Source organism: Podarcis raffonei, chromosome 16 (assembly GCF_027172205.1).
Source record: "Podarcis raffonei isolate rPodRaf1 chromosome 16, rPodRaf1.pri, whole genome shotgun sequence".
NCBI lineage: Eukaryota > Metazoa > Chordata > Lepidosauria > Squamata > Lacertidae > Podarcis > Podarcis raffonei.
Genome location: NC_070617.1, coordinates 22,720,317 through 22,747,276, shown reverse-complemented (window position 1 = coordinate 22,747,276; position 26,960 = coordinate 22,720,317). Strand labels below are relative to the sequence as shown.

The 26,960-nt window shown below is 47.8% G+C and overlaps 1 protein-coding gene and 1 long non-coding RNA gene across 3 annotated transcripts; one reads left to right on the top strand and one right to left on the bottom strand.

Moving 5' to 3' along the window:
• The first annotated feature begins 317 nt into the window (after positions 1 to 317).
• TMEM233 (transmembrane protein 233) lies at positions 318 to 23,225 on the top strand. Of its 2 annotated transcripts, XM_053369722.1 has the most exons (3): positions 318 to 655; positions 12,192 to 12,326; positions 20,893 to 23,225. In XM_053369722.1, the coding sequence occupies exons 1-3, from the start codon at positions 434 to 436 to the stop codon at positions 20,902 to 20,904; spliced, it is 369 nt and encodes a 122-aa protein (XP_053225697.1). In that variant the 5' UTR covers positions 318 to 433; the 3' UTR covers positions 20,905 to 23,225. The 2 variants fall into 2 exon arrangements, with proteins under 2 accessions (XP_053225697.1, XP_053225696.1); XM_053369721.1 differs by lacking the exon at positions 20,893 to 23,225 and having other exon boundaries at positions 12,192 to 13,314.
• On the bottom strand, positions 12,291 to 15,698 carry LOC128404227 (uncharacterized). Its single transcript, XR_008328081.1, has 3 exons — positions 15,595 to 15,698; positions 15,333 to 15,467; positions 12,291 to 12,388 (listed from the first exon to the last, which is right to left on the bottom strand). It is a non-coding gene; the product is annotated as an uncharacterized LOC128404227 (long non-coding RNA).
• Positions 23,226 to 26,960: the final 3,735 nt, after the last annotated feature.

Below are 26,960 nucleotides of genomic sequence, written 5' to 3'. Positions count from 1 at the left end.
GCTCCGTGTAACTCCAAAGTGGGCGTCCCTTCCCTCCAATCAGACGGCGCTCCGAGTGCCTCGGTGCTGCTACTGCCGTCGCCGCCGCCGCTGGCCATACCAAAGGCGCTTTCAGTCCTTGCTGAGCCCGTCGGGAGCGATCTTTTCTTCCCCAAGCCGCCAACCTCTTCGGCTTGGCCGGGGAGCGAAACCTGAGAGTTTGCCCGGGATCGAGGTGGGCTTGGCTCGGTCTGCCTTTTGGCCGCCGTCCCTGAACGGAGACAGGAGCGAGGAGGAGAAGGAGAAGGAGGAGAGGGGCTGAGCGAGGTCAAGCGGCCGACGGAGCAGCTCTTTCCGCCGCAGGGACAGCAGCAACCGTGCGCTCCTCCTCGGCTCGCGTCCGCCCCGTCGAACTTCGTTTCTCCCTTCTTCTCCTTCTTCCCGCGCCGGCTTCATGGAGGGCTCCTCTTCGCCGCCGCCCGCCTACTCGGACCTCAGGCGGGGCCTGGGGAAGAGCAACAGCGGCGCCGACCTGCAGATGAACGGCGACGAGGAGGCGCCGGGCCCCGAGGAAGAGGAGATCCACGCGCCCAAAAACTACCTGTGGCTCAGCATCCTTTCCTGCTTCTGCCCGTCCTACCCCATCAACATCGTGGCCTTCGTCTTCTCAGTGATGGTAAGCCTTGTGTGGTGTTTTTTGGGGGTGGGTTTAAGGGGGCGCCGTCGGGGCTGGAGCGTCCCTATCTCCACGATTGCGCCCCTCCCCAGTTCGTCGCCTCCTACTGGACAGCTCTTACTTGGAAAGGGGAAGGACATCATCATCATCATCATAAAAAACATAATAATAATAATAATAATAATAATAATAATAATAATAATAATAATAATAATAATTTATTATTTATACCCCGCCCATCTGGCTGGGCTTCCCCAGCCACTCTGGGCGGCTTCTAAAAAAAATATTAAAATACTGTAATACATCAAACATTAATCATTAGGGTTTAAAAGGGTTGTATTCAGCTGTACCCCACTCAGAGTAGACCTTTTGATTTCTTTCCAAGAGAATATTGGTTGGACTCAATGGGCATAAGGTAGCCATGCCCATTGGCTTCAGGGGGTTTACTCTTGAGTAGAACCAGCACTGGAGAGATTCGCCGACATTAAAAGGACACCAGTTAGCCATGTTCCTTACTTTTAGTGGGTCTAATGACAACCCCAGCTGACCCGTGATTCCCCTGGACTATAGAGGGAGGGGACACAACACCCCCTATGAAATTTATTTTTCAGAATCTCTCCTTTCCAGCTTCAGTCTCCACTGCACCTTTAGATTCTGATCCGCTGCAGGTGTAACTCAAAAGTACCATGGAGTTCAAACAGGGGCTTGCATCTAAGGAAGCATGGATGTGATGGCAGCCCCGACCTATTAATGGTTGGCTCAGAAGCAAGCTTCCTGGGTGATATTTAGCTGGGTTTAACTTTCCAGGAAGTGCAATAGATGGTTTCAAGATGCAATGTTGGGGGGGGGACCCTCCAGATGTCCCGTCATTCCATTGTCAGCCCACACTTCCCCAAGCATTTCTGCACTGCTTTCCTTCCTGAAAAAGCCCCCCCCTTTTTTTAAAAAGGTGAATTTACTGCCCGAGAACACTTTAACCCACTTCTAATTGCTCAAGCCTAAATCTGCAGCTATGCAATTGAATCTTTCTCCCAAAAGAACCACAAGCTGTGTGTACATATTGCCGGCTTAAAATCCAGCTAGGTTGTTCTTTTTTTCCAGTTGGGATCAAAGCCAAGGTGGGTGTTTTTTTGGGGGGAGGGGGAATGCAGCATTTTGTAAAAAAAAATAAAATCATAGAATTCTAGAGCTGGAACCTGCTCAAAGGGGTTGTCTAGTCTCTTCTCCCTGCAACGGGGGAATCACAGTTGAGGGTAGATTTTATCATTATTTATTATTGCATTTATCTTTCTCCCCCACCTTCATCCCAAAGGGGTTCAGAGCAGCAAAAGGCAGGATAGATGTGGATTGAACCCAGGGGTGAGAGTGTAGTGGGTGCAGAGTAAAAGGGAAATGTGTGTTTACACAGCCCCAATCTGGAGGAGACCTGAGTTTACTCCGGATCCTAAGCACTGCTGAGTTCAGTGGGGCTCACTGTGCTGTTGGTGCAAGCCTATGTTAAGGTTGTAACCTTTTGTCTCAAGGTTTTGTTATCAATACAGTGGAACCTCGGGTTAAGTACTTAATTCGTTCCAGAGGTCCATACTTAACCTGAAACTGTTCTTAACCTGAAGCACCACTTTAGCTAATGGGGCCTCCTGCTGCTGCCGCGCCACTGGAGCATGATTTCTGTTCTCATCCTGAAGCAAAGTTCTTAACCCGAGGTAATATTTCTGGGTTAGCGGAGTCTGTAACCTGAAGCGTATGTAACCCAAGGTACGACTGTACTGGATAGAAGTTGTGGTTTCTATAGTGCAAAGACCCTGCTTTTCAGTCACTTGCGTTGATTATCCGACTGACTTGTTTCTGGAACTTGTTCTCCTTCTGGTGCCCAGTCCATACAACAACCAGGGTGGTGTGGCGGTTGCGGCATCAGACTAGGGATCCGGGAGAGCAGGGTTCAAATCCTCCTTCCCTCAGTGGGCGACTTTGCGTCACTTCCTAACTCTCTCTTGGCCTAGCCTACCTCACAGGGTGGTTGTGAGGATCACACAGGGGAGGGGAGAAGAAGCTTTGAGCTCTTTGAAAAGTGGGATATAAGTGCAATGAATAAATACAATTTCAAGAACATGCACCATTGGTTTTGTTTTCAGAGAGAGAGAGAGAAATTTCAGATAATGAGCGGCAAGTGATTGTGTCTTGTACAGCACCAGGCATAGGAAAGATAGAACAGCAAAGTTAAAACCAGAGAGCCAGTGTGGTGTAATGGTTAGCATGTCAGACTAGGACCTGGGAGACCAGAGTTCAAATCCCCGCTTGGCTATGCAGCTCACTGGGTCACCCTTGGAGGCCAGTCAGTCTCAGCCTAACCTACCTCGCAGGGTTGTTGTGGGGACCAAATGAGAAGAAGGAGAAGCACATACACCGCCTTGTGTGGATCTGGGTTGACCTGGGATTTGGGTGGATCAGACTGAGGCAGCCTTGGATACCCTTGGCTTGGATCAAGTCCACCTGAAGCAATCCAGGGCTGTCAAAATGCAAGACAAGGAAAGCAGGGAGAAGGAGCCCTGTGTGACTCTGTAAGGTTCCTGAATTGGGTCAGGGGCTGGATCCAAGTTGGGTGCAAGACAGGACAGGAGACCCGCTCAGCCCTCACATGCACACATGAGGAAGATGTGCACAAGTCTTTTATAGTGGTGCATGCTTTGTTGGCAAATTGTCATCCTTACCCCCCTGGCAATTCTAAACTTTCTTCCCAAAAGGCCTCATCCCAGTCACTGTTATTTCCATTCCAGTGCCTTAGGTGTGAATTTCAGAACAGAGGGTGGTGAACTCCCTTGCCCTGTGTTCTGGCAGATTCTAGGCTATAGGGAAGTGAGATCCAGGAAGCAAAGATGGTTTAGGAGCTCTAGCCTGGAAAAGGGTGTGAGATCGACTCGTCCGTCTGTCCCCTCCACCCACCCTGCAATGAAAATAATACCTGCAAGCTCTGGGGTCCTGGTAGAATGCAGTTCATGACCAAAAATAGGTTTATTACAGCAAACTTAAAGCAGAACTTTTAAATTCTTAAAGCATAACATTTCCAGCCGCTGATAAAAATGTTCATCAGTTGCTCTGATGAAAAGGATGCATTTAAAGGATGATTTTGAAACTTCTGTTTTGTCCGTCATTATAATATCTCTCTTTCTCTCTAGGAGGTGAAGATCTGTGGCCCATTTTGGCCCATTTTGCAGTTCTGCCTGTCTCAGGGGTAGAGAGTACACCTTCTGCATGCTAACTGCTGTCTCCTTCCCGACATTGGGGTAGGGTTGGGATCAGGGGTACAGCATCTGCCTTGCATTCAGAAGGACCCAGGTTCAATCCCCAGCATCTCAAGGTAGGGCCAGGAAAGACCCCTGTCTGAAAGCCTGGGAGAGATGCTGCCAGCCAGTGTAGACAATACTAAGCTAGATGGACCAATGGTCTGACTCGGTTTATGGCCACTTCCTATGTTCCTAGCTGCCAACCCAGAAGCCCAAGAGGAGGGTGAAGGCAGAGGTTCCTGTGGCCAAAGGACCATTCAACAGCCCAACTTAGCCCTGGCTGTCATTTACCAGTTTGAAAGATTTTGACCCCTGCTCTTCAGCCGGGGGTGGGGGGAAGCTTCCCAGAGTGGCTTACAGCTATCAATAATAAGATTTGGCTTGTAAGCTAAAAGATACAATGCAAAAGGAAAAGGGAGGAGGAGGGAGGAGGAAGAAGCAAATTCAGGTGCTAGGTCTTCGCTCTGGAGTTCTTGTAACAACCAGCTGCAATAGGTCAAGGAGAGGAGGTGCTCAAAAAAGTCCTGTGTGTGCATGTGTGTACACGTGTGTGTGTGTGTGTGCACATGCAGGCACATAGGGGATTCAGGAGATCAGAAACGCTTCCAGTTGCAACTCTTTTTTCAATAAGAGCAGCATTGGGCTGTGCATATGAGTCCCTTCTGCAACAAATGTACAGTATATTGTTCTCTCCGTATTGATTGCTAGGGGCTGCGCCCCTGCTCACTCGGTTCACAAACCTCCCACCATTTCCCTGCCCCCCCGAGCTTCCCCATCCCACCTCAAGTGACTGCTAAGCTCCCTATTCTTCTCCATTTTTCTCTTCTATTCTGCAGTCCCACACTGCACCCCCATTTTCACAGGCATGCCCATGACTCTCCCCACCCGCCATGTTCCTTCAGTTCCCTCCATCCCTACTTCACACAAACCTCTGCTCTTGTTTTCAACCACAACATTTCACCTGTCAATGCCCCTCCCTCCTCGCTCCCACGACATGGTGTTGTGCAGCTTGCCTCCTCACCCCACCCTAACTTCCTGGAAATCTGGGATTTTGATGCGAGACCCAGAATCCTCCCAATGGGGGGGGGGCTACGTGACGACAACCTTACATTTTTATGCATATAGGAAGATAAGTGTAGAAGTGTGGGTGGATACGTGCACGACACAGACCATCCATTCCGAGAGAGTCCATTTAGCCAACCTAATGGGTTGCGGTCCATTACTTGCACGAAGGGAGAAATGGCTGGCCGGTTCAGAGCCCTGAGAGATTAGGAGAGGCTAAGGGTGTGTGCTTGTGTGTGCCAAAGAACCTCGAAGCACGTTCTGTCTGCAGTTGGCAGGACGGTGGACTGGAGACAGAAGGTATTTCGCTAAGAGAGATGGCTTCTCCCCCATCTCTCTGGGGACCATAAAGCTTTCAAGCAGCAAGGGTTATTTGAGAGCTCAGAAGAGATGCCTCGAATCACTATACAGATATCTCACCCTGCTGATCTGCTCTTTAAATAATGGGTACCATTTTCTCGCCATCAGAGTTAATGGCTCAACAAAAAAACAAGTACGAATGGCACCAGCCCAGTACAGCAATATCCAACTGCCTTGTCCACAGTTGTTCCTCTGCATCAAAGGTAGGGAACCTCTTTCAGCCTGAGGGCCGCAAATCCCTTCTGGGCAATCTTCCAAGGGCCACATGCCAGTGGTGGGTGGAGCCAGAAGGAAAGCTGGGAGGAGCAACAGATGCAAATTGGACCTCTGTACAATAGGCTAGTTTCTACACACACACATACACACACAATCCAGTCAAGCAAGAGGCACGATCACAGTTCAAGGACACATTCCAGCCAGGCAAAACACTCAAGGAGGGTGCAAATCAGGGCTGGTGAGGGCTGTGGCCTGGGGAGAAGAGATGTGGCTGGAGAGGGGTATGTGGCATGGGCATAGGTGTAGCCAGGATTTCTTTTGTAGGGGGGCAGGCTCTGATACCTAGCACATTTGGAATGAAGGGTCTCAGCTGTTTTTAAGTGACTTTCTTTTGACCCCCAGTGCTCAGGAAAATCTGTCCAATTCTTTCTACAATTTCTATTTTTAGTTAAGTATTTTTATTCATTTATTTGATGGGCATGGGGAGAGTCTCAGGGGCCATGTGGAGGGTTGAATTTGGCCCCTGGGCCCAAGGTTCAATAGAAGCTTATAAAATGATACAGTGGTACCTCGGGTTACATACGCTTCACGTTACAGACTCCGCTAACCCAGAAATAGTACCTCGGGTTAAGAACTTTGCTTCAGGATGAGAACAGAAATCGCGCAGCAGTGGCGTGGCAGCAGCAGGAGGCCCCATTAGCTAAAGTGGTGCTTCGGGTTAAGAACAGTTTCAGGTTAAGAACGGACCTCCAGAACGAATTAAGTACTTAACCCAAGGTACCATTGGACACGGCTGGGAGAAAGTGACTAGAGAAAAGTTTTTCTCCCTCTCTTTAATGCTAGAACTTGTGGATATCCAATGAACCTGAATGTTGGAAGATTTGGATCTTCTTCCTGAAAGGTTAAAATGCAGCTTGGCTCTAAGCGATGAGGAGGCCTGAGCCCCTACATAAATTCAGGTGAAGACGAACCTCTTTTGTAAGGCTTTTACAGGTGGAGAGGTTTGATGGGTGAAGGACATCACTGTTCCTGCATTAGCTTATGCAGGGAATGTATGCAAATTGGTTCAGATTATTTCGTTACGTGGTGGCTGTGGCGGTGCAGAGCGGTATGAAAGCACCTTAATAAATAAAACGAAACAAACGTCTTTAACTGAAGCATTTTTAGCTTTCTCTGATGTAACACAAAGCCAAGGCTTCTTGGTTCGTTTGTTTATTCTGCTTCCACCAGCGGATGATAGAAGAGGAGGCAATTGGGCAGTATATACCCGCCTTCTGTTCTTTCACAATAAACCACAATAAGCCATAACATCTGGCGTATCATTACATGCAAACATGGCCATCAACTCATACAAGTCTGGGTAGGGGAACATCAGGCCCAAGGGCCACAACTGGCCCTCCAGGCATCCCTGCCTGACCCTTGGCACTCTCCACAGTCCACGCCCTCCTTGAGGTCAAATTTAAATACGTTGCTCCACCCAGTTGTGCATCTGGCTCCACCCATTTGGCCCCCAGAAGGTTCCCCAGGAAGGCAGGAGGCCCTCACTCCCACAGAAGCTGCAATGTATTCGTTTTGTATTGTCTTATGGATAAGCTCTTGCAAGGCTCCCACAAAACCCAAGTGTAATGAGAAGCTCAGGAATGCCCACATGATATATTTGCTGCATTGCTTCTGAAAAAGGGCCAGATGAGAAACTTGATCCACTAGCAATTTCCCTCCGGGCCTGCAATTCAGCTAATGCCGCATGCCATCATCGCATGTACAGCTGAGTAGACCTCTGCCTAGTTGTGTAGCCGATAGGCTTTATTCTGTCTGCAGAATGTCTTCTTGAGGCGCTGGCAGTCTGAAAAGCTTGCATCCGTTGTGAATCGCCTGTGCTCCCAACCTGCCACAATTTATAGCAATTCCTCTGAGGGGAGGAGAAATAGGATGCCTTATACAGTGATACCTAGGGTTAAGTACTTAATTCGTTTCAGAGGTCCGTTCTTAACCTGAAACTGTTCTTAACCTGAAGCACCACTTTAGCTAATGGGGCCTCCCACTGTCGTCGCGCCGCTGGAGCACGATTTCTGTTCTCATCCTGAAGGAAAGTTCTTAACCTGAAGCACTGTTTCTGGGTTAGCGGAGTCTGTAACCTGAAGCGTATGTAACCTGAAGCGTATATAACCTGAGGTACCACTATACTGAGTCAGATCGCTGATTCCAGCTAGCTCAGAATTGTCCGCAGTGGCGGAGGAACCTGGGGCGGGGCAAACCGCCCAGCAGCGCACACGCGACATCCCGTACAGTCTCTGTGTGAGAGGCAGCCGTATGGACGGCGTGCGAGAGTGGCAGCCTGTGCGAATGCCACGCGAGGGGTGCCCATACTAACTGCACGTGCGCCCTCAGCTGCTCTACAGCTGGGGGGGGGGCAGCGGGCCATCTTGTCACCCCCCGAGTGGTGCCCAGGGCGGCCCGTCCCCTCCGCCCCCCACTTCGTACTCCCTTGATTGTCCGTCTTGGGAGTCATTCTGCAGTAAAGATGTTTGCACCTTTAAGAACTGTTTCTGTGAGCTCTGGGCAGATTGAGTACAGCTGGTCATGACTACAAAAGGAGGAAAAGTTGCAGTTTGAATCTGCCTGCAAGGAAAAACACCCACAAGCTTTGTTGTTTTGTAATAAAACCTTTATTTGATTTGGTTTTGCACCGGTCTCCTGGTGTCGTAGTTTCTGTCACCTGCCACCAGAGGAAAAAACCCCTCTAAGAGTCCGCACTGATGGAAGTCTCTCCCGCAGCCCTATCTGCAGATGCCAAGAATTCAACCTGGGGCTTTCTGCATTCGAGGCAGATGCTTATTTATCATGGGCTGGCCAAGTCGGGAAAATGCAGAGGGAGGATATGGGGGAGGCCTCCAGTAGGATGTGGGGTATCTGCTGGGAGTGGGGGAATCTGCTAGCAAGGATTGCAGAGTGGGGGGCTTCCTCAGCCTGCTCTCTCCCCTCCTCCCTTTCCACATTTGGTGGAGAACCTCTGTCAGACACAGCTGTCTGATACCGGGAATAGCTCTGCCTCCCCAGGAGAGAATAGTTCACCAGTCCCAGCCACCTCTCAGGTGGTAGCGACTTGTTCCCTGTCACCCAAGTCCAGGAGGAGCCCAAAGAGAAGGAAATAGAGAGCTCTGCCTACTGAGCATTGCAAGAGATTTCAGAAACTCTTTCAGCCTTAAGATGAGCGCACCCCGTTCCTATATTCAGGATAGTCACTGGATCATCTTTCAAAGCTTTGCCAGCTGGAGCGCCTACCTTTGTTGTAGCTGTAATGAGGATTAGCAAAGAGTATTGCCTAAAGTGCCTTAAGCCAACAATCTGCCTATGTACCACAATAATCTAAGCATAAAAGCCTTTGGAAAGCGTGTATCAATTTCCTTCAGCAACTGGGAGCCAGGACAATGGTCTGCCACTGAGCTATGGCCATTCTCAAGGTTTCGTCCTGCTCTGATCTGAGGGACGGGTGGGGAGGGGAAGGTTCCAGCACCATGGAGAGCTCCGAGCAAACCACTTGTTCCATCAAAGGTAGAGGGGGACTGAGGTCCTTGTGTATATTCATGAAAACAATATACAAACATGAATTAAATTAGGGTAAATGTCTTGGGGGGAAAAGAGATGTGTATATTTGCCAAACGGACATGCAAAAATCTGTCTATATACCTTAAGAAATGTCCAGATTGGTGCATTTTTAAAATGTTGAGTCTGCCATATTGATTCACAATGGTGGCCAATATCAAAACATAGTTGAAAAACCGCTCCGTGATCTCAGGAGCCATTGTGCCAAATTGCTTGTGTCACCTTAAAGGTAAAGGTAAAGGTAAAGGGACCCCTGACCATTAGGTCCAGTTGTGGCCGACTCTGAGGTTGCGGCGCTCATCTCGCTTTATTGGCCGAGGGAGCCGGCGTACAGCTTCTGGGTTATGTGGCCAGCATGACTAAGCTGCTTCTGGTGAACCAGAGCAGCACACAGAAACGCCGTTTACCTTCCCGCCAGAGCGGTACCTATTTATCTACTTGCACTTTGACATGCTTTCGAACTGCTAGGTTGGCAGGAGCAGTGACCGAGCAACGGGAGCTCACCCCGTCACGGGGATTCAAACCGCCGACCTTCTGATCGGCAAGTCCTAGGCTCTGTGGTTTAACCCACAGCGCCACCCAATAAATAGAGGGTTTAGCTTTTTGCCCCCAGCTTTCATCTGACCTTTGTGTAGTTTATATGCCAGGAATTAAACCTAGAACTTCTAAATGTTGGTGGCCATCGCTGGCTCTTGTGGGAGTGAGTTCCGTAGTTTAACTATGTCCTGTGTGGAAAAGTTCTTTTATCTGTCCCAAATCATTCAGTTTCATTTTATGTCCCTGAGTTACAGCATTAGGAGAGAGAGAAAAGCTGTTCTCCATCCACTTTTTGTGTGCCATGCATCATTTTATAAGGTTCTATCCTGGCACCTCTTTCTCGCCTTTTTTCTAAACTAAAAAAATCCCAGATGCTGCAAATTTTCCTCATGGGAGAGTCATTTAAACCAAAGTCAGCTACAATTTAGGAGCAAATAAATGTCAGTAAAACCACACCTAAAAATAGTTTGCCCTCTTACTCAAATGCTTGGCCAGTACAATGATATCTATGGCCTCCAAGTAAAACAAGAATCCCTTTCCTCCTCCCCTCCACCTCGCACTGTTCAGATGCATATTCTGTCAAGTGGACAGCCGAGCCTTCGAAGTGCAGCACTTACTTAAATTGCTGTGGGATTTATTGATCAGCGGTGGTGGAGCAATGAACCGTACGAATGCAGCAGTAATAATCAGCTCCTGGATAAATGGCCGCTTCGTCCCTGGCGTTGATTGGGAATAGCCAGTGTGGTGTAGTGGTTAGAGTGTCAGGTTCTAGCACCCGGGAGGTAAAGGTAAAGGGACCCCTGACCATTAGGTCCAGTCGCGGACGACTCTGGGGCTGCGGCGCTCATCTCGCTTTACTGGCCGAGGGAGCCGGCGTACAGCTTCTGGGTCATGTGGCCATCATGACTAAGCCGCTTCTGGCGAACCAGAGCAGCGCACGGAAACCCCGTTTACCTTCCCTCCAGAGCAGTACCTATTTATCTATTTGCACTTGGCGTGCTCAGGGTTCAAATCCCCCACTCAGCCATGGAGTGCATTGGGTGACCTCAGGCCTGTCATTAACCTAGTTTGCAAGGTTGTTGTGGGGATTAAATGAGGAGGGAGAGAACCACGTACAGTGGTGCCTCGCAAGCAAAATTAATCCGTTCCGCGAGTCTCTTCGTCTCGCGGTTTTTTCGTCTTGCGAAGCACGGCTATTAGCGACTTAGCGGCTATTAACGGCTTAGCGGCTATTAACGGCTTAGCGGCTATTAACGGCGTAGCGGCTATTAACGGCTTAGCGGCTTTAAGAAAAAGGAAACAAACTCGCAAGCAAGACGTTTCATCTTGCGAAGCAAGCCCATAGGAAATTTGTCTTGTGGAACGACTCAATAAACGGAAAACTCTTTCCGCGAGTTTTTCGTCTTGCGAGGCATTCGTCTTGCGGGGCACCACTGTACACTGCCTTGAGCGCAGCGGAGAAAAAAGTGGGATATAAATGCAATGAGTACATAAATACAGTGGTACCTCGGGTTACATACGCTTCAGGTTACAGACTCCACTAACCCAGAAATAGTACCTCGGGTTAAGAACTTTGCTTCAGGATGAGAACAGAAATCATGCTCTGGCGGCACGGCGGCAGCAGGAGGCCCCATTAGCTAAAGTGGTGCTTCAGGTTAAGAACGTTTCAGGTTAAGAACGGACCTCCGGAACGAATTAAGTACTTAACCCGAGGTACCACTGTAATAAATAAAATTATAAGGAAACAAAAAAAGAAACCCAGCACCTTTTTGAAATCAGTGGTTAAAATCAGCACAGCTTTTAAAGGTTCAGTCCACCTTCTTGATTCAAAATGGTTTCCAAGTATATCCAAGCACAGACCAAAAGCTATGATCTTGATCACAGGAACCACTGTGTAAGAATTGGTGACAATATCTTTTAAGAGATGTATGACAGCTTTCCAAAATATATAGTAGATTTGGGTGGAGGGGGAGAGAGGACAGGAGAATGAAAAAACTGTGAGCTGGTTGTTAAAGTATTATGCCGATGATTTATTCATTACTGAATTGATACACAGCCCTTCCTCCCCAAGGATCCCAGGCTGGCAGACAGATACAAAACTGTAAAAAGAAAAAGAAAAACATTATAAAACAGATTAAAATGTCCTAAAATCAATTTCAATCAAAAACATACTTCTAGCCTATTCTCTCGAGGTGGCAGTACTCTTCAGCCACCAGATGCTTGGGTGAACAGGGACATTTTCTCCTAGGGAGTTAATAATGATAGAGACAGGCACACCTGGCTAGAGAGGGCATTCCACAACTGGGGGGCCACCACCAAAGAGGCCCCGTCACAGAACACTGCCAACCACGCAGCCTTCGGTGGCAGCGCCTCCGGCAGCAAGGCCTCACCCGCCAATGGTGACAAAAGGAGTGAGAATGGAGGCACAGGTTGGTTGGTTGGTTTTTTTTAATGAAAATCGCATTTCTCCTCTGCAGGCATTAAACAGTTACACACAGGGAGATATAGAGGGGTCAAAAAGACTGGGCCACACCGCACTCCTGGTTGCTATCGCAGCGATCCTCATTGGCCTCGTGTTGATCGGTATCCTTTGTGCGGTTCATTTCACTACGGTAAGTCAGATTTTGCCATTCTCCAGCCAACATGCTAGAACTTGATGCCATCTTTAACAACGCTGTTAATTTGCAGAGAAGGGAGAGAGGGAGGACAGTTATTTCTAGTACTGTAGTGGATACTCGCAGCTATGGCAGCTTCTAAGATTATGCTATCTTCTTTAATCTGTGTTTCTTGTGCTTCTGCATGCTTAGAGGGGCAGGGCCAGCACTCAGGAGTTGGCTTCGCTGGGTACCTACCAATGCCCACATCCCAGTGGGGGCACCACTGCCAACTCCTGGAGCTCCAGGAAGCATGGATAGGAGATGAGAGAAGAGGAGATGGCCTTTGCCCCCCTTGCCCCCCTCTCTTTGGGCAGAGTGGGCCCAGAGGAAGAGGGTCAATCAATGGGGAGCGGTGACTTGTAGCGTAGCGGCAGGCTCAAAGCCACCAGCCCCTTCTGAGGTTATGCAGCCTTCTAAAAACAGTCTTATTAATTTTCAGTAATTAGGGGTGCATTGCAACCATCAATGCAGATCTCCATGGGTTGCCTTTCAGCTAGTTCTACAATGTTCCATGCATGTACATGGGCAAATGATTTGGAGCGCTCCGATATCTTCTTTTGGAGCAAGTTATATTGTGTTTTCCGTGAAGGTCCGTTGGATGAAACAGACCATGCACCCTGTTCCCTTGAATCTGGAACATCTGCTGTTTTCAGTCTTCCCAAATGTTTGGGCTTTGGAGCAGCTCTGGATTTTATTTTATTTTTAATAATTTTTATTAATTTTTACAATTTGGCATAATATTCACCAGAGTCAACATTTTCCGCACAACGCTTCCTTGGGCATGACTCAGTGATACTCCGATTATGCAGATTCATAAAAACAAAAACAAATAAACACACATCAACAAAGTAACACTATATGTGGAGATTCTTCGAATCTTGCGACTTCCCCCCATCCTGTCCACGGAGTCTTGTTTTAAAACATCTACAACTGCATATTAGTTTGTACTCCAGTTATTATATCAAACCATATTATCACCACAAAGAACTCATAACCCACCTGCTCTCAGCAGCCAGAAACACCATAACCAGACACTGGAGAGACCTGTCAGGAGTAAGCATGGACCAATGGTACCAAATAGTATGGGAAACAGCCCTACTAGAAAAATTAACTAATAAACTGAAACTGACACGGGGACAAACAGAAGAAGACGCCTTCACCCCGGTATGGCTCCCCTTTATCACATACACAGCCCAACAGGACAATGACAAAAACCCACCAACAGCATACAGATCAATATGGCTAACCTGATCCAAAACACCCACCCACCCCCCTCACACATGAAAACAAAGACCACCACAGCCAATCACAAGCAAACAATCACACCCTAGGCCAACCCCAACCTCTCTCACCACCAAAGGAACACAAGCGAACAACACAAGCAACGCTGACACCAAACTCTACATACATTAAAAATAATAGAAACACCGCCACCCAACCCCACCCCCATCCATCTTCCCTCTATCCACCCCCCTTTCTTTTTTCTTTCTTTTTTCTTCTCCCCCTAATGCCTCAACAAATGAAACGGATTTGTAAAAATGTTACATGGAAGAAGAAAAAAAACACACGAGGCACTACACTTCTGTAAAACAAGAAAATCCTTAATAATAAAAAAAAATCAAACCATATTATCCATAATATTTTTTTTACACTACCAGTATGTCAAAATCCTGCTCTTGTTTCCATCTGCTTACAGTGGTCTCCTAAATAACTTGTAAATTTCCCCCATTCATTAATAAAGTTTTTATCCTCTTGGTTTCTGAGTTTTCCAGTCAGCTTTGCCATTTCGGCATAGTCCACCAGCTGGGTTTGCCATTCTTCTCTGGTAGGGAACAGCTCTGGATTTAGGGCAGTGTGGGCTGTCCCCCCCGCAGCACACAGGATGCCCAGCCGAGGGGGGACAAAACAACAATAACCACGTATATTTATAAGGCTACCTAGTGAGAAGATCCATAAAAATCAAAAGGAATTATTGCGAAAATGAGAAATGTTTCTGGGGGTGGGGGAAGCATCAAATTTTGTCCTTGCTCAAGGGTGTCATATTACCAAAGTCCACCCCTGTTTGGAGCACAATAACTCCTCCTTGGGTATTCTTCCCATGCACCTTCTCCAGAGTGACCCTAGGAGCCCATCCTCAGTGGCTAACTCGCCTCCTTTCACTCCAGTTGCCTTCAACAGCCAGTGTGGTGTAGTGGTTAAGAGCGGTAGACTTGTAATGTGGTGAACCAGGTTCGCTTTCCTGCTCCTCCACATGCAGCTGCTGGGTGACCTTGGGCTAGTCACACTTCTCTGAAGTCTCTCAGCCCCACTCACCTCACAGAGTGTTTGTTGTGGGGGAGGAAGGGAAAGGAGATTGTTAGCCGCTTTAAGACTCCTCAGGGTAGTGATAAAGCGGGATATCAAATCCAAACTCCTCCTCCTCCTCCTCCTCTTCTTCTTCTTCTTCCAATCAGCACATAGTGGGAGAAGGCTGCTTATCGGTAGCTAAAAAAGCTCCTCTTTCATGCTGATTGGGTGAATCCAGGAGTCTAGGGACAGGGACCCTGCTGCAGAAATATGAATGGGTCTTTGACCCCAACATGACCCCAGACCAAAACACCACTGGGCAACTCACAGGCTCTGGTTAAATTCCCGAGAAGCCAAAGCTTTCATTTTAAGAAAGAAAGTCTCTAGACCTCATGAGCTGAAACTAGTGGAGCTGTTTTTTAAATACCAAAAAACAAAACAAAACAAAACAAACACCCACACAAAAACAGATCAAAGGAGCAGGCAAACAGCCCAAATACATTAAAAACGTTCTTTTGTGATTTCAGGTTCTGAATGAGTAATAATGAGACTAGTGGTAGTAATGACATCTGAGTGTGCAATCCTGTGCACACTCCCCTGTCTCCCCATAAATCTTAGTCCTTCCTCCGGATATCCTGAGGAGGAGGCCAAAGCTGCAACCCTATCCCCACTTACCTGGGAGTAAGCCCCATTGTACCCAGTGGGACTTCCTTCTGAGTAGACACAGATTGGATTGCACTGTAAAGACCCTAGAACTTCAGGTCAGGCTGCATCGCCAGCTGGCAGCCTTACCTTGTCACGATGTAGGATCTGAAAGGGAAAGTTGCATAAGGGAAAGGTGGAAGGAAGTGGATAAATTTAGCCCAAAGAAGATTAAGGGGGGAATTCCGTCAAGTATCTAGAAGGAAGATGGGAAATGCTTGCGCTTTCAGCCTACGTGGCAAGGAGCAGAGGAATCTTCCCAGAGGCATCTGGTTGGCAGCTGCAAGGAAACGATGTCGGGCAAGGTGGACCTTTGGCCTGATCCGGAACCCAGGCCCTCCCTCCTCTGTCAGAGCCAGTATGCTTCTGAATTAACAGTTAACAAGGGGAAAGCAGATAACGGAAACTTTTCTTCCCTCTCTCCTAACACTAGAACTGACCAACGTCCAAGGAAGTGGAAGATATGGGATGGATTAAAACAGGGGTCAGCAACCTTTTTCAGCCGTGGGCCAGTCCACCACCCCTCAGACCATGTGGTGGGCCGGACTTTTTTTTTTTTTTGGGTGGGGTGGGGGAATGAACGAATTCCTATGCCCCACAAATAACCCAGAGATGCATTTTAAATAAAAGCACACATTCTAATCATGTAAAAACACCAGGCAGGCCCCACAAATAACCCAGAGATGCATTTTAAATAAAAGGACACATTCTACTCATGTAAAAACACGCTGATTCCCGGACCGTCCGCAGGCCGGATTGAGAAGGCAATTGGGCCGGATCCAGCCCCCAGGCCTTAGGTAATAATAATAATAATAATAATAATAATAATAATAATTTATTATTTGTACCCCGCCCATCTGGCTGGGCTTCCCCAGCCACTCTGAGCGGCTTCCAACAAAATATTAAAATACAGTAATGCACCAAACATTAAAAGCTTCCCTAAACAGGGCTGCCTTCAGATGTCTTCTAAAAGTCTGGTAGTTGTTGTTCTCTTTGACATCTGGTGGGAGGGCGTTCCACAGGGCGGGCGCCACTACCGAGAAGGCCCTCTGCCTGGTTCCCTGTAACTTGGCTTCTCACAGTGAGGGAACCACCAGAAGGTGCTCAGAGCTGGACCTCAGTGTCTGGGCAGAATGATGGGGGTGGAGACGCTCCTTCCGATATCCTGGACTGAGGTTTCCTACCCCTGGATTTTTTTAAAAAAGGACTTATTCACACAGCACCTCGTTAACCTGCGGAACCCGCTCCTGCAGGAGGCAGTGATAGCCACCAACTTGGATGGCTTTAAAAGAGGATTAGACAAATTCATGGAGGAGAAAGCTCTCAGGGGCTACAAGCCATTATGGCGAAGCTTTGCCTCCATGGTTGGAAGCAGTGAATGCTTACCAATAGCAGTTGCTGGAGACCACAGGAGGGGAGAGGGCTCTGGTGCTCAGATCCTGCTTGTGAGTTTCCCAGAAAAGGCATCTAGTTGGCCACTGTGAGAACAGGTTGCAGAGGGCTAGATGGGCCTCCTTTGGCCTAGATCCAGCTATAGGGCTCTCCTGGCGTTCTTACGAGTGTGAAACAATAAGGTTGATGGTCTGAACCGTAAGAATGGGGCAGGGAATGAAGGGAAGGCTGGTTTCACACATGCAGGTTCACGGCAGTATCACCAGGTGGGCGGAAGCAGCCATGGTGGCCCAACAGCCATAGGCAAAGGTGTCCCATCACCTTTTCCCACGGAGGAGGCTCACCCGCTCAGCTGAAAGGCTGGGGAGGGATGTAGCTCAGTAGTAGAGCATCTGCCTTGCATGCAGATGGTCACTGGTTCAATCCCTGACATCGCCAGGTAGGGTTGGGAATTTCCCCAGTCTGGAACCCTGGAGAGCCGCTGCCAGTCAGTGCAGACAATACTGAGCTAGATGGACCAAATAATCCAATTCGGTATAAGGTAGATTCCTGCAGCTGAATAATCCTATGCCCGAAACATCATGTACAGCAGGTATCACCAATCTTTTCAGACCCACGGCCCACTTTTAACCCAAACAGGCTTTGGAGGCCTCATTTCTTAATCGTTCTCCATTTATTTGCATGGCTGTGATGTTTCTGTTGAGATCCACTAATGGCTCCCAGCTGACCAGCTGAAGACCAGTGATGCACAGGCATGGGTGAATCTACTCATGGGTGCTGGTTGTGCAAGTTGGGTGCAGAATTCAGGATGGGTGGGGACCTCGATTTTCATTAAAGAGGGGATTTAAGTTCCTAGTCCCTAAGACTATGGAGAACATGGTGAAAGTGTAAAACAGGCATAGGCAAATTCAGCCTTCCAGATGTTTTGGGACTACAACTCCCATCATCCCTAGCTAACAGGACCAGTGGTCAGGGATGATGGGAATGGTAGTCTCAAAACATCTGGGGGGCCGAGTTTGCCTATGTCTGGTGTAAAATCTCACGTGGACAGAACCTGGGTGAAAGGAAAACCCAGAAGTCAGCAGGTTGTGCTTGGATGCCTGCAGAGCTCCTTACCTATTGCTGTGACTAGTCAAATAAGGTATGCAAGTGAGCAGATCAAATTATCTAAAGTAATACAGTATTTTGAAATGCAGTAAGCCCATAACTTGTGTGCAATCAGCTTTATGCAAAATAAAATAAAAATAAAATAGAAAGGGGGTGGGCATCCAGGAAAAAAGACTTTTGCAATCCCACTTGCCATTGGACTTACAGTTTTTTTTAACTATATGCAGTTTTGGCTTTAGGGGTGATACCTGGAATGTACCCCCTGTGTAAACTGTAGGCTTGCTGTATGCACCCCTTTTGGTAGGTAGGGAATTGGGGGGAGTGGATGCAAAAGGGGACCGTGGCTCCTTCACCTTTCACGAAGTCAGGGGCAGGCGCCTGCTCCCTTGTGCACTGGCCACCCTATCCAATTAAGGATTGCTCACATTGCTACTTATCTCCAGAATCTTCACAGCATTCCTGTAAGGTAGGCCAAAGACTAGCATAGCCAAAGACTGTAGCCAGAGGTCCTGCACCTTTATGAACTGAACAAAAGAGGGGATTTCTATACTATTAAAGGTGTAGGAGCATTTTGCCTCTGTTGCATTTGGCTACCTTATTACTACCAGGATTGTGAAACCTGCGGCCCTTCAGATCGCATCATCTCCAACTCTTGGCCACCTGGAAACTGCAACGTAAAAGACAGCTTTCCTTGACACAGCCTTTTGGTTATTTCTCTCCCCCGTATAAAAATCTCTGTGTCGATGACCTATGCACGTCCCTAGATGCTGTTGGACTCCAACTCCCATCGTCCCTGACGATTGACTAAGTTTGCCAGGGATGATGCGAGTTGGAGTTCAACACGTGGAGCTCCAAGGTTGAAGAGTGCTATCCTGTGCTCTCATAGAACAGCCTTTGGTAACCTGGTGCCCTCCAGATTCTTTGGAATACAACTTCTTCGAGAGCCAGTGTGGTGTCGTGGTTAGAGTGTCGGCCCTGGACCTGGGAAACCAGGGTTTCAAATCCTCACTCGGCCATGTGAAACTCACTGGGTGACGCTGGGCCCGTCGCTGCCTCTCAGCCTAATTTGCTTCACAGGTTTGCAGTGGGTATTAAATGGGGAGGGAGAGAACCACGTACAGTGGTACCTCGGATTAAGAACATAATTCATTCTGGAGGTCCGTTCTTAACCTGAAACTGTTCTTAAGCTGAGCTACCACTTTAGCTAATGGGCCTCCTGCTGCCACCGTGCAATTTCTGTTCTCATCCTGAAGCAAAGTTTTTAACCTGAAGCACTATTTCTGGGTTAGTGGAGTCTGTAACCTGAAGTGTCTGTAACCCGAGGTGGCTTTGAGCTCCTTGTAGAATAAATAATATAAATATAAATATAAATATAAATGCTAGAAAGAAATAACCCTGAAATATCTGTAGGGCACTCTGTTGTCAAAGAGAGATTGCAGGGAGAGGCTACTCATGGATGGACACAGGAAGTTAGTTCCTCTGCTGTACAGCCACGTCCTGGGTGTCTGGCAACCTTCGCTGGCATATTTACATCTTCATCCTGGCAGATGGAATTACCAGCTGTCCCCAAAGACACAGGAGCAGCAGAAGGGCTGTGGTGGGATGTTTCTGCAAGACACACAAGTTGAGATGGGCATGAACTTTTCACCTTGTTCTGCTGGACACCGTGCTTCAGGAGGATGGCTTGTGTGTGTTTCTCTCCCCACAACCGAAACCAGAGCTCTCAAGAAACATCCTAAATAATTAGGCCTGCATGCTTGAAACTGTTTATTACTTAGTCCTTTTTTAAAACATCTGCCCTGGATCTTCCAATAATCAGCTTCATTGCATGTCCAAAAGTTCCGCTGTCACGAGAGAGGGAGAAAAACAACCTATCCATTTCTTCATGCCCTGCATAATTTTGTGAACCTATATCAAATCCTTGCTCACTTTTGCTCTAAACTGGAAAAAGTCCATAATACTTGCATTAGATGTGGTAGAAATTGTGGGAGGCACATACTTACACAATCCATTATGCACAGCAGTTCTTTGGGGTCTTTTTCCTGTGCTGCAACTGCTATGAGGGAGACTCCTGGTGGAAACCTCAGGGGTCAGCAAACTTTTTCAGCAGAGGGCCGGTCCACCATCCCTCAGACCTTGTGGGGGGCTGGACTATATTTGGGGGGGGGGGGATGAACGAATTCCTATGCCCCACAAATAACCCAGAGATGCATTTTAAATAAAAGCACACATTCTACTCATTTTGGAACTACAATTCCCATCATCCCTAGCTAACAGGACCAGTGGTCAGGGACGATGGGAACTGTAGTCTCAAAACAGCTGGAGGGCCGGAGTTTGCCTATGCCTATAGAATCTACCACTGAGCTGTGACTCTTCTCTCTCCTTAACTATGACCTTCCTTTCCCCTTTAAGTCAGGTGTGGGGAAACTTTGCCCCCCCCCCCTGATGTTGCTGAACTGCACCACCCACCACCCCTGGCCATTGGCTCTGCTTGCTAGGGCTTCTGGGAGTTGTAGTCCAGCTGGGAGTTGTAGTCCCCCATTCCTGCTTCTGCGTTACAGCTGTGCTTTGCCGCTATGAGCACCAGCGGCTCTGGTAATTGCCCTGGGTGTGGCTGATTGCTTCTTCTATGTTAAAACAAGGAAGGCTTTATGAAAACACCAAAAAACAAAACAAAACAAAAGCCATTAGTGAATATCAAACCATTTCCTGACAGTCAGGAATCCATTGATTTTTCGAGATCGCCCTGATACATAATTCAGCACGAACTGGCAGCGAGATGACAGCTACCAGTGGAGACTTAATGCTTGTGATTCAAAAGAGTATTGAACCACTAATGCAGTGAGTTGTTTGTTTAATGGGAACAAGGGCTATTAAATAATGTGTCCATTAGGCCTTGAGGATGAATAATTTAAATAAGGCAATCAAACTTTCTAACTTTCTCTTCTTCTTCTTCTCTCCCTCTCCCCTTCCCGAATTCTCCTCTTCTCTTTGTGGGAGGGAAAAACCGCCATTATTTTTAACACCAACGCAGCACGTCATCTGACATCCAAGACTTAGGATGGGAAGTGTTGCCCGTCTTCAAACCTCTGGGAAAGGCACAGGGAATCTCTGGCAAAGGGAAGGAAAACAAGGATCCTTCAGTCCAGACGGTTTGATTCCAGTCGCTGGTGAACAGATTGCGTCCGCTATCGTTGTCCACAGTGCTGCATAAACCGAGACGAGCATCAAAAAGTATTTCTTAAGGAATGCTGTTAATAGAGAAATGCTTCCAATTTGCTTTTCAAACCCCCAAACTCCAGGCCTCCGTTTTCATGTATGTTGGAGGTGGTACCTCTATTCCTGCAACACACACAAACGCCTCTCCCTCCATCCTACATCGTAGGCATTCAGGCTCACCCTTGTGTGCAACATCGCCCGGGTCAGAGGCGTTGGCTGGCTGAACTTTTTGGATCACTGATGGATGCAAGGACCGAGCTGGAGGAGCAGGCCGGACAAGGTGATTTTTGGGTTGACTTCTGCTTCAGGTCCATTGACCCCATTGGAACCTCTCAGGATAAAAAATGAGAATGCTTTCCCAGCCCATCATACATCTTTGATCTACTGCGGCTCAACCTTCTCTACAGCTTCAGAGTTATCATCTGAGTTTCTCAGTCTAGCATGGATATTTAGAAAGCTACCTTGTTGGTCCATCTTGCTTAGTATTGTCTTATGCAGCCCTCCAGGGTGTCAGACAGAGTTTTCTTGCTTAGTATTGTCTTATGCAGCCCTCCAGGGTGTCAGACAGAGTTCTCTTGCTTAGTATTGTCTTATGCAGCCCTCCAGGGTGTCAGACAGAGTTCTCTCCCAGTCCTACCTGGAGATGCTTGGGACTTGAATCTGAGACTTTCTGCATGCAAAGTAGATGCTCCACCAATCCACTCTCTTTCTTCCTGAACTGCCTTCTCTCCAGCTTTCTCCCTGCTCTTTCTGCAAAACAGGCTTCTTCTTTTTCAGGAATGTTTTGCCATCTCTTTTTACAGAGTCCCATTTCTTTGATCAGGCCTCTGCTACGTGTTTGTGCTTGTCCGGCTGTGTATGATGTCATGTGCGACTCAAGAGGACAACTCGTCCTGAGAGTCGGTGAAGGATGGTGCTGGCGAAGGGAGATCAGCCTGGCCTGCTCACGTGCCTTTAAGAACAACTCAATCCACAGAAATGAGCAGGCGGAGCTTTCCTCTGCATGGAAATTACATTTAAACCACCTAACTTCCCCCAAAGAATCCTGGGAACTGTAGTTCTGGGTATTGTAATCCTGGGCGTTGCAGTTCGGGGGTAAACTACAGTTCCCAGGAATCTTTGGGGGAAAGCCATGTGCTTTGAGTGTTAAATTTGTAGGCAGAACACATGACTGAAAATCAAGCTTCAGTTAAAGGCACCAGCCAACTTTGGGGTGGCTGTAAATTGGCAAGTGAAATGTAATCAGGCTTGACTTGCATTTTGATACCCTGTAGGATAGGCATCCCCAAACTCGGCCCTCCAGATGTTTTGGAACTACATCTCCCATCACCCCTGGCTAACAGGACCAGTGGTCGGGGATGATGGGAATTGTAGTCCCAAAACATCTGGAGGGCCGGGTTTGGGGATGCCTGCTGTAGGAAAGACTCTTTTCCCATGCCAGATCCTGAATGGAATGGGTTATAGCCAATGGTCAACCTACTCAGAGTGGATCCATTTAAATTAATTGACATGTTTAACTGAATTCTATTAATTTCAATTGGCTAACTCCAACTTAGTTGGATACAACAGAATGGAAACTTTCTATGGGGTAAGGAGAATAATTTTTATTTTATTTATTATTTATTAAATTTGTATACCGCCCTATAGATCTCAGGGCGGTTCACAACATAAAATGCATCCTCCCACCTGTACAAGTAAGGAAATATAAAAGTTTTATCCCTTCCCTTCCATCACCATAATCTAACTTAAGGGATGTTACAAGGAACTTTCCCCAAGGGATAAAGGGTAATTGTGATCACCCCGTGTCTGACTGTGGATTTTTTTTTAATTATCACTTAAATGTCATGTCTGAAAAAAAAGGGGGGGATTCAATAAACTTGTATTGGTTTGTATAATTCTTTGTTCAAATAACTTTAATGCTTTCTTGAGGACTTCTGTAAAGGATCTGCTCCCCAGCGCATGGGACACAACAGAGCAAGAAAAGGGTCAGAAAAGGGTCACTGAAATGATTGTGGGAATGGCTGAAGCATTTTCCTTACAAGGAAAGGCAAAAATAAAATGAAAAGCATGTGGAAGAAAGACAATGAAGGATGATAGTGGTTTATAAATTTATATGTGGTGTAGAGAACAGAGGAAGAAAAGATGTATCCCCCCCCCCCTTTGGGTGACTTTTATACGAAAAAACCCTGCTCCTTTCCCCTTATAGGGTACCCAAGAGCCCATATGGGGACGCAGGTGGCGCTGTGGGTTAAACTACAGAGCTTAGGGCTTGCCGATCAGAAGGTCGGTGATTCGAATCCCTGTGACGGGGTGAGCTCCCGCTGCTTGGTCCCTGCTCCTGCCCACCTAGCAGTTCGAAAGCACGTCAAAGTGCAAGTAGATAAATAGGTACCACTCTGGCCGGAAGGTAAGCGGCGTTTCCGTGCGCTGCTATGGTTCGCCAGAAGCGGCTTAGTCATGTTGGCCACATGTACGCCGGCTCCCTCGGCCAATAAAGCGAGATGAGCGCCGCAACCCCAGAGTCGTCCATGACTGGACCTAATGGTCAGGGGTCCTTTTACCTTTAAGAGCCCGTATAGAGTCCTTATGTAGGTTCTCTATCGGTAGGAGAAAATAACAGAGGCCAGCCCAGAGAATATTGAGAAGCAAAGCAGCTAGTAAGCCTGATCTTTATTAAAGCTGTTGCAACAGGGTGCTCATGCCCCACCACACAGAAGGGAGGAGGAACCCAGAACAATGGTGTGCAAGCCCTTATGCCACCCTGTAGCTCAACATCACCCCCAATACATCATACACACATCACAGAACGGGGCGGCCTACAGCAGAATCCTGTCTGGCATGAAATCTGGTGATCAGTTTACCTGGACAGCCTAGCCATTCGTTTGTGATGATAAATACTTACCGTATTTTTCGCTCCATAAGATGCACCTTTTCCCTCCTAAAAAGTAAGGGGAAATGTGTGTGCGTCTTATGGAGCAAATGCAGGGGGCAGGCTCTGCTCAGCGCTCCCTTTAAAGAGCCGTGTGGAGTGTGTGTGCGGCTCTTGGGGGCTTTTCCCCGAGGAGGGAGAAGAGCAGCCCCTCCATCTCTTCCCCCACCTCACGGAAAAGCCCCCATGAGCTGCGCGGAGCATGTGTGTGGCTCTTGGAGGCTTCTCCCTCCTCTGGGAAAAGCCTGCAAGTGCCGCACACACGCTCCGCGCGGCTCGTGAAAGGGAGCGCTGAGCAGAGCCTGGGATGCATATAGGCTCTGCTCAGCGCTCCCTTTAAAGAATATTTTTTTTTTCTGGCATTCCCCCTCTAAAAACTAGGTGCGTCTTATGGTCTGGTGCGTCTTATAGAGTGAAAAATACGGTACTTAATTCCTGAGTCCAGGTCACAGGCTCACTCTGTTCATACCCAATGTGCCCTTAAGGCAGGATTTGTGAGCACAGAGACAATGGGGAGGCTTTTCCCACTTCCATCCAAACTGCAGAGGAATATTTGAGGTCGCTGAAAGAGTCAAAATGGCTTTAGGACTGTTTTCCTGTACTGTTTCAGACATGTGGTTTATATATTTATGTATGTGTTTGCCTGGCACATTTATGAACATTTATTTTATATCTTAGACCTTATAATTCTCATAACAGTGACACAACCAGGGCTTTTGGTAAGGAGGAACTGACAGGAACTCAGTTCTGGCACCTCTCAGGTGGGTGCCATTGCCATTCTAAGAGAATGAGGGAGGTTTTCATGGCGAGTTTGAGCATCTTTTTTTCTAGAAAAATAGCATTGGACACAACTATAGTACTTAAGTCTAAACATCTCTACACTTTACATTAGTTTTCCCAGTGTTACCTCATTATTGCTGACCGTTAACTGGAGAATAAGGGACGCGGGTGGCATTGTGGTCTAAACTACAGAGCCTAGGGCTTGCTGATCGGAAGGTCGGTGGTTCGAATCCCCGCGACGGGGTGAGCTCCCATTGCTCGGTCCCTGTTCCTGCCAACCTAGCAGTTCGAAAGCATGTCAAAGTGCAAGTAGATAAATAGGTACCACTCCAGTGGGAAGGTAAACAGTGTTTCCGTGCGCTGCTCTGGTTCGCCAGAAGCAGCTTAGTCATGCTGGCCACATGACCCAGAAGCTCCCTTGGCCAATAAAGCGAGATGAGCGCCGCAACCCCAGAGTCGGTCACGACTGGACCTAATGGTCAGGGGTCCCTTTACCTTTACCCCCCATTTTTTGGGGGGTTCAGGTCAAAGTTGTTGAGCTTTGTCTACCTTTACCTTAACTGGAGAATAAGTGTTGTAGCAGTAGTCTCTTTAAATATCATAGCCCAAGAATCTGATTATGACAATTCCAGCACATGTGTATGAAATTCCCTCCAGCAATTGTAATTTCTACTCTTCATTAAGCTAGCCATAAAGGAATCAGATGTGATCCTGGGTTTTTTTTGTACTATGGTGTTAAGGTTCCGTAGCTCTGGCAGTATTCAGACAGGTGTTTTTTGCAGAATCATTGCTGCTCAGGCAGGCAAGACCTATTATGCAAGATCCACAGGATGTCATTGGCATCAAAATGCCAGGCTGCTCCCCCCCCACCCTCATTTAATCAGGATTTACCTTTTCCGTGGGAAATCCAGTGAGTTAAAAAAAACGCCCATTGCAAGCAACCTGTTTGTGATATCTGGATAACTCATTTGCAGTATTAACCCCCCCCCCCGGGGGGATGTTTTTAGTGCCAAGTAAAAGATGGATGGCAATGTTTGCTCGCTGCCTGGGGTGAGTAAAGGTGATCTCAGACCAAGCAGTCTGCATCAGGAAGGGCGGACTTGAGGGCCCTTGACGTATGTGTTGGCTTGGGAGAAACCAGCTGAGGTCAGAGTCATCAGGTCCACATTGGGTCTCATCCAGGTTAGCAGCACACAGGACCAGATTTGGGCAGGCCACCAGCTATCCACCCCAGTCATTTGGTTTATGAAGTCCAAAGGATGTGTACTCCTGTTTGCCTATGAGTGGAGCAGGACCGTTTTTATCCATTTATTTGCTTCAGGCTTTCACTGCCTCATGATAGTCTTTCTCTGTCACACACACACACACACAAAACATAAAATAGTCTCCTTTTATTTACCACCTCAAGTTCTGCTGTGCCATTCCCTGTGCCTCAAAACCAAGCCCGCCCGCCTGCCCCGCCACACACGCGTTACAGGCAGAGACAGATGGGAAGGTAAATTGCTGTCCTCAGCTACTGGATCAGATTAGCCTCCTCCAGGTCTTTGGGACAGCTGGCTCTGTAAAACAGCGATGTGTGTGTAATTCTGATATGTAACTTTAGAGCAGGGCAGCTAAATATAAGAGATGAGGGCCCAGTGAAGATTTAAGCAACAAGCTTCTGCAGGGCTCCTTTCTCCACCAAATAGTGGCAAATTATCATCAATTAGACAAATGCGCAGGGAAATCCACTCTTCAGTAATGTTCATTCATTCATTCATAAAAGGTAAAGGGATCCCTGACCATTAGGTCCAGTTGTGGCCGACTCTGGGGTTGCGGCGCTCATGTTGCTTTATTGGCCGAGGGAGCCGGTGTACAGCTTCCGGGTCATGTGGCCAGCATGACTAAGCCGCTTCAGGCGAAGCAGAGCAGCACATGGAAACGCCGTTTACCTTCCCGCCGGAGCGGTACCTATTTATCTACTTGCACTTTGACATGCTTTCGAACTGCTAGGTTGGCAGGAGCAGGGACCGAGCAATGGGAGCTCACCCCGTCGCATGGATTCGAACCGCCGACCTTCTGATCGGCGAGTCCTAGGCTCTGTGGTTTAACCCACAGCGCCACCCGCGTCCCTCATTCATTCATTGAATCATAGAATTGTAGAGAAGGAACCCGAAGGGTAGTCTCGTCCAACA

Bases quoted from the DNA above. Each gene is read 5' to 3' on its own strand.
- TMEM233 (XM_053369721.1), top strand. From the start codon at position 434: ATGGAGGGCTCCTCTTCGCCGCCGCCCGCCTACTCGGACCTCAGGCGG. The intron at 656-12,191 runs GTAAGCCTTGTG...TCTCCTCTGCAG, and splicing joins CCTTCGTCTTCTCAGTGATG to GCATTAAACAGTTACACACA.